The sequence below is a fragment of the Phyllobates terribilis genome, unplaced genomic scaffold (assembly GCF_046119375.1).
Source record: "Phyllobates terribilis strain yellow unplaced genomic scaffold, ASM4611937v1 Scaffold_3__8_contigs__length_932513732, whole genome shotgun sequence".
Lineage (NCBI taxonomy): Eukaryota > Metazoa > Chordata > Amphibia > Anura > Dendrobatidae > Phyllobates > Phyllobates terribilis.
In genome coordinates this window covers 24833062-24840530 of record NW_027362763.1, presented here as the reverse complement: position 1 = coordinate 24840530, position 7469 = coordinate 24833062, and the positions used below count along the sequence as shown (strand labels likewise).

General features: G+C 60.9%; 1 protein-coding gene across 1 annotated transcript in view; it reads left to right on the top strand.

Moving 5' to 3' along the window:
* Window positions 1–310: 310 nt before the first annotated feature.
* The window catches only part of LOC141258400 (putative Polycomb group protein ASXL2), a 146153-nt gene continuing 138994 nt past the window's right edge, over window positions 311–7469 (top strand). The window contains exon 1 of the mRNA XM_073673401.1: window positions 311–541. Within this exon, the coding sequence (XP_073529502.1) occupies window positions 461–541 (81 nt within the window). The 5' untranslated portion in view covers window positions 311–460. The remainder of the gene's footprint in view (window positions 542–7469) is intronic.

Genomic DNA, 7469 nt, shown 5'->3' with positions numbered 1-7469 from the left:
TACACAGTGACTGCACCAGCAGAATAGTGAGTGCAGCTCTGGAGTATAATACAGGATGTAACTCAGGATCAGTAATGTAATGTATGTACACAGTGACTGCACCAGCAGAATAGTGAGTGTAGCTCTGGAGTAGGGTCAGGCACGGCTGTTCGTTCCTGCTCTCGGTGTTACACTTCCTCTCCTCTCCTCTCCTCTCTACACACAGCTCTTACAGAAGGTAAAACATTGCGCATGCGCATTACTGGTTTCTTGCACCTGCTCCGCCGTCAGTGTGACCCCGCCTCCTCCGGCGGCCCCGCCCCCACATGACAGCTCCTCCCTTCCCTTTTGACAGCCGCCGCTGTACAGTAGGTGACGTCACGCAGGTCACATGACCTCTCCGTACAGTAACGGCCCCGACAACATGGCAGCTGCGGGGCAGTGAGCGCGGCCCGTCCCGTCCCGGGGAGAACCGGACACCATGAGGGACGCGGCCCGGAGGAAGAGGAGGAGGAGGCGACGGAAGAAGAAGGGCAGGACGTGGGCAGAGGCCGCCAGGACGGTGAGAGAGAGAGCTGCCGCCACAGGTGTCCGGGCCCGGGGCAGAGAGAGCCGGGAGCCGAGGGGTTAATACTGTTCCCGGGGCCGTATACGGGGCAAAGAGGGTTAATACTGATCCCGGGGCCTTATACGGGGCAGAGAGGGTTAATACTGATCCCGGGGCCTTATACGGGGCAGAGAGGGTTAATACTGATCCCGGGGCCGTATACGGGGCAGAGAGGGTTAATACTGTTCCCGGGGCCGTATACGGGGCAGAGAGGGTTAATACTGATCCCGGGGCCGTATACGGGGCAAAGAGGGTTAATACTGATCCCGGGGCCGTATACGGGGCAGAGAGGGTTAATACTGATCCCGGGGCCGTATACGGGGCAAAGAGGGTTAATACTGATCCCGGGGCCTTATACGGGGCAGAGAGGGTTAATACTGTTCCCGGGGCCTTATACGGGGCAGAGAGGGTTAATACTGTTCCCGGGGCCTTATACGGGGCAGAGAGGGTTAATACTGATCCCAGGGCCTTATACGGGGCAGAGAGGGTTAATACTGATCCCGGGGCCTTATACGGGGCAGAGAGGGTTAATACTGATCCCGGGGCCTTATACGGGGCAAAGAGGGTTAATACTGATCCCGGGGCCTTATACGGGGCAGAGAGGGTTAATACTGATCCCGGGGCCTTATACGGGGCAGAGAGGGTTAATACTGATCCCCGGGCCTTATACGGGGCAGAGAGGGTTAATACTGATCCCCGGGCCTTATACGGGGCAGAGAGGGTTAATACTGATCCCCGGGCCTTATACGGGGCAGAGAGGGTTAATACTGTTCCCGGGGCCTTATACGGGGCAGAGAGGGTTAATACTGATCCCCGGGCCTTATACGGGGCAGAGAGGGTTAATTCTGATCCCAGGACCTTATACGGGGCAGAGAGGGTTAATACTGATCCCCGGGCCTTATACGGGGCAGAGAGGGTTAATACTGTTCCCGGGGCCTTATACGGGGCAGAGAGGGTTAATACTGATCCCCGGGCCTTATACGGGGCAGAGATGGTTAATACTGATCCCCGGGCCTTATACGGGGCAGAGAGGGTTAATACTGATCCCAGGGCCTTATACGGGGCAGAGAGGGTTAATACTGATCCCCGGGCCTTATACGGGGCAGAGAGGGTTAATACTGTTCCCGGGGCCTTATACGGGGCAGAGAGGGTTAATACTGATCCCGGGGCCTTATACGGGGCAGAGAGGGTTAATACTGATCCCGGGGCCTTATACGGGGCATAGAGGGTTAATACTGATCCCGGGGCCTTATACGGGGCATAGAGGGTTAATACTGATCCCGGGGCCTTATACGGGGCAGAGAGGGTTAATACTGATCCCGGGGCCTTATACGGGGCAGAGAGGGTTAATACTGATCCCGGGGCCTTATACGGGGCAGAGAGGGTTAATACTGATCCCGGGGCCGTATACGGGGCAGAGAGGGTTAATACTGATCCCCGGGCCGTATACGGGGCAGAGAGGGTTAATACTGATCCCCGGGCCGTATACGGGGCAGAGAGGGTTAATACTGATCCCAGAGCCATATACGGGGCAGAGAGGGTTAATACTGATCCCGGGGCCTTATACGGGGCAGAGAGGGTTAATACTGATCCCGGGGCCGTATACGGGGCAGAGAGGGTTAATACTGATCCCCGGGCCTTATACGTGGCAGAGAGGGTTAATACTGATCCCGGGGCCGTATACGGGGGGCACAGGGGGTTAATACTGACCCCGGGGCTGTATACGGGGGGCACAGAGGTTTAATACTGATCCCGGGGCCGTATACGGGGGGCACAGAGGTTTAATACTGATCCCGGGGCCGTATATGGGGGGCATAGGGGGTTAATACTGATCCCGGGGGCCGTATACGGGGAGCAGGGGGTTAATATTGATCCCGGGGCCGTATACGGGAGCACAGGGGGTTAATACTGATCCCGGGGCCATATACAGGGGCGCAGGGGGTTAATACTGATCCCGGGGCCGTATATGGGGCGCAGGGGGTTAATACTGATCCCGGGGACGTATACGGGGGCACAGGGGGTTAATACTGATGCCGGGCCTTATACGGGGCAGCAGGGTTAATACTGATACGGGGCCGTATACGGGGGGGGGCACAGGGGGTTAATACTGATCCCAGGGCCGTATACGGGGGGGCACAGGGGGTTAATACTTGAACCGGGGCCGTATATTGGGGGCACAGGGGGTTAATACTGATTCCGGGGCCGTATACGGGGGGGGTGGGGGCACAGGGGGTTAATACTGATCCCTGGGCCGTATACGGGTGGGGTGGCACAGAGTGTTAATAGTGAAGGGGTTAATATGATCCTGTAATCTCTCTAGAATCAACCCCTTTCTAACTTAAGTTCTGTTGAACTCTACCTTCACCTCACTCCCCTGTATACAGTGTCAGACTCGGTATTAACCCCTAGTGTCCCTGTATACAGCGTCAGGCTCGGTATTAACCCCTAGTGTCCCTGTATACAGCGTCAGGCTCGGTATTAACCCCTAGAGTCCTTGTATACAGTGCCGGGCTCGGTATTAACCCCTAGTGTCACTGTATACAGTGCCGGGCTCGGTATTAACCCCTAGTGTCACTGTATACAGTGCCAGGCTCGGTATTAACCCCTAATGTCCCAGTATACAGTGCCAGGCTCGGTATTAACCCCTAGTGTCCCTGTATACAGTGCCGGGCTCGGTATTAACCCCTAGTGTCCCTGTATACAGTGCCAGGCTCTGTATTAATCCTTAGTGTCCCTGTATACAGTGTCAAGCTCGGTATTAACCCCTAGTGTTCCTGTATAGTGTCAGGCTTGGTATTAACCCCTAGTTTCTCTGTATACAGTGCCAGGCTCGGTATTAACCCCTAGTGTCACTGTATACAGTGCCGGGCTCGGTATTAACCCCTAGTGTCACTGTATACAGTGCCAGGCTCGGTATTAACCCCTAATGTCCCAGTATACAGTGCCAGGCTCGGTATTAACCCCTAGTGTCCCTGTATACAGTGTCGGGCTCTGTATTAACCCCTTGTGTCCCTGTATACAGTGCCAGGCTCTGTATTAATCCTTAGTGTCCCTGTATACAGTGTCAAGCTCGGTATTAACCCCTAGTGTTCCTGTATAGTGTCAGGCTTGGTATTAACCCCTAGTTTCTCTGTATACAGTGTCAGGCTCGGTATTGACCCCTAGTGTCCCTGTATACAGTGCCAGGCTCGGTGTTAACCAATTGTGTTCCTCTATACAGTGCCAGGCTCTGTATTAACCCCTAGTGTCCCTGTATACAGTACCAGGCTCTGTATTCACCCCTAGTGTCCCTGTATACAGTACCAGGCTCGGTATTAACCCCTAGTGTCCCTGTATACAGTGTCAGGCTCGGTATTAACCCCTAGTGTCCCTGTATACAGTGTCAGGCTCGGTATTAACCCCTAGTGTCCCTGTATACAGTGTCAGGCTCTGTATTAACCCCTTGTGTCCCTGTATACAGTGTCGGGCTCGGTATTAACCCCTAGTGTCCCTGTATACAGTGTCAGGCTCAGTGTTAACCTTTTGTATTCCCATATGGTGAATTTCCTGTTTGTAGGTGTGGGTAGTGACATGCTGGAGGATGGAGGAGACAGGATCGCTTTGGGGCAGGTGTGGGGCCGTTGTATTCGGGGGCTGGTTTGAGGATGATGGGTTCGGGGCTGCGGGGTTTGGGGGCAGGTTCGGGGGCAGTTGTGAGGTTGATGGGTTTGGGGGCAGGTGTGGGGCCGCGGGTTTCGGGGGCAGGTGTGGGGCTGCGGGGTTCGGGGATAGGTGTGGGATCCGGGGGCAGGAGTGAGGATGATGGGTTCGGGGCCGCGGAGTTCGGTGGCAGGTGTGAGACCGTGGGGTTCGGGGGCAGGTGTGAGGATGATGGGTTCGGGGGCAGGTGCGAGGATGATGGGTTCGGGGGCAGGTGCGAGGATGATGGGTTCGGGGGCAGGTGCGAGGATGATGGGTTCGGGGACAGGTGCGAGGATGATGGGTTCGGGGGCAGGTGCGAGGATGATGGGTTCGGGGGCAGGTGCGAGGATGATGGGTTCGGGGACAGGTGCGAGGATGATGGGTTCGGGGACAGGTGGGAGGATGATGGGTTCGGGGACAGGTGCGAGGATGATGGGTTCGGGGGCAGGGGTGAGGATGATGGGTTCGGGGGCAAGTGCGAGGATGATGGGTTCGGGGGCAAGTGCGAGGATGATGGGTTCGGGGGCAGGTGCGAGGAGGATGGGGGCAGGTGCGAGGAGGATGGCTTCGGGGGCAGGTGCGAGGAGGATGGCTTCGGGGGCAGGTGCGAGGAGGATGGCTTCGGGGGCCGGTGCGAGGAGGATGGCTTCGGGGGCCGGTGCGAGGAGGATGGCTTCGGGGGCCGGTGCGAGGAGGATGGCTTCGGGGGCCGGTGCCAGGAGGATGGCTTCGGGGGCAGGTGCCAGGAGGATGGCTTCGGGGGCAGGTGCCAGGAGGATGGGAGCGGGGGCAGGTGCCAGGAGGATGGGAGTGGGGGCAGGTGGCTTCGGGGGCAGGTGCGAGGATGATGGCTTCGGGGGCAGGTGGCTTCGGGGGCAGGTGCGAGGATGATGGCTTCGGGGGCCGGTGCGAGGATGATGGCTTCGGGGGCCGGTGCGAGGAGGATGGCTTCGGGGGCCGGTGCGAGGAGGATGGCTTCGGGGGCCGGTGCGAGGAGGATGGCTTCGGGGGCCGGGGCGAGGAGGATGGCTTCGGGGGCCGGGGCGAGGAGGATGGCTTCGGGGGCCGGTGCGAGGAGGATGGCTTCGGGGGCAGGTGGCTTCGGGGGCCGGTGCCAGGAGGATGGGTTCGGGGCCAGGTGCGAGGAGGATGGGTTCGGGGCCAGGTGCGAGGAGGATGGGTTCGGGGCCAGGTGCGAGGAGGATGGGTTCGGGGGCGGGTTCGGGGGCAGGTGCGAGGAGGATGGCTTCGGGGGCCGGTGCGAGGAGGATGGCTTCGGGGGCCGGGGCGAGGAGGATGGCTTCGGGGGCCGGGGCGAGGAGGATGGCTTCGGGGGCCGGGGCGAGGAGGATGGCTTCGGGGGCCGGGGCGAGGAGGATGGCTTCGGGGGCAGGTGGCTTTGGGGGCCGGTGCCAGGAGGATGGGTTCGGGGCCAGGTGCGAGGAGGATGGGTTCGGGGCCAGGTGCGAGGAGGATGGGTTCGGGGCCAGGTGCGAGGAGGATGGGTTCGGGGCCAGGTGCGAGGAGGATGGGTTCGGGGGCGGGTTCGGGGGCAGGTGCGAGGAGGATGGGTTGGGGGCAGGTGCGAGGATGATGGGTTCGGGGCCAGGTGCGAGGATGATGGGTTCGGGGCCAGGTGCGAGGATGATGGGTTCGGGGCCAGGTGCGAGGATGATGGGTTCGGGGCCAGGTGCGAGGATGATGGGTTCGGGGCCAGGTGCGAGGATGATGGGTTCGGGGCCAGGTGCGAGGATGATGGGTTCGGGGCCAGGGGCGAGGATGATGGGTTCGGGGCCAGGTGCGAGGATGATGGGTTCGGGGCCAGGTGCGAGGATGATGGGTTCGGGGCCAGGTGCGAGGATGATGGGTTCGGGGCCAGGTGCGAGGATGATGGGTTCGGGGCCAGGTGCGAGGATGATGGGTTCGGGGCCAGGTGCGAGGATGATGGGTTCGGGGCCAGGTGCGAGGATGATGGGTTCGGGGCCAGGTGCGAGGATGATGGGTTCGGGGCCAGGTGCGAGGATGATGGGTTCGGGGCCAGGTGCGAGGATGATGGGTTCGGGGCCAGGTGCGAGGATGATGGCTTTGGGGCCAGGTGCGAGGATGATGGCTTTGGGGCCAGGTGCGAGGATGATGGCTTTGGGGCCAGGTGCGAGGATGATGGCTTTGGGGCCAGGTGCGAGGATGATGGCTTCGGGGGCAGGTGGCTTCGGGGGCAGGTGCGAGGAGGATGGCTTCGGGGGCCGGTGCGAGGAGGATGGCTTCGGGGGCCGGTGCGAGGAGGATGGCTTCGGGGGCCGGTGCGAGGAGGATGGCTTCGGGGGCCGGTGCGAGGAGGATGGCTTCGGGGGCCGGTGCGAGGAGGATGGCTTCGGGGGCCGGTGCGAGGAGGATGGCTTCGGGGGCCGGGGCGAGGAGGATGGCTTCGGGGGCCGGGGCGAGGAGGATGGCTTTGGGGCCAGGTGCGAGGATGATGGCTTTGGGGCCAGGTGCGAGGATGATGGCTTTGGGGCCAGGTGCGAGGATGATGGCTTTGGGGCCAGGTGCGAGGATGATGGCTTTGGGGCCAGGTGCGAGGATGATGGCTTTGGGGCCAGGTGCGAGGATGATGGTTTTGGGGGCAGGTGCGAGGATGATGGCTTTGGGGCCAGGTGCGAGGAGGATGGCTTTGGGGCCAGGTGCGAGGATGATGGCTTTGGGGCCAGGTGCGAGGATGATGGCTTTGGGGCCAGGTGCGAGGATGATGGCTTTGGGGCCAGGTGCGAGGATGATGGTTTTGGGGGCAGGTGCGAGGATGATGGCTTTGGGGGCAGGTGCGAGGAGGATGGGTTCGGGGGCAGGTGCGAGGAGGATGGGTTCGGGGCCAGGTGCGAGGATGATGGCTTTGGGGGCAGGTGCGGGGCCGCAGGGTTCGGGGGCAGGTGCGAGGATGATGGCTTTGGGGGCAGGTGCGAGGATGATGGTTTTGGGGGCAGGTGCGAGGATGATGGCTTTGGGGGCAGGTGCGGGGCCGCAGGGTTCGGGGGCAGGTGCGAGGAGGATGGCTTTGGGGGCAGGTGCGAGGAGGATGGCTTTGGGGGCAGGTGCGAGGAGGATGGCTTTGGGGGCAGGTGCGAGGATGATGGCTTTGGGGACAGGTGCGAGGATGATGGCTTTGGGGACAGGTGCGAGGATGATGGCTTTGGGGGCAGGTGCGAGGATG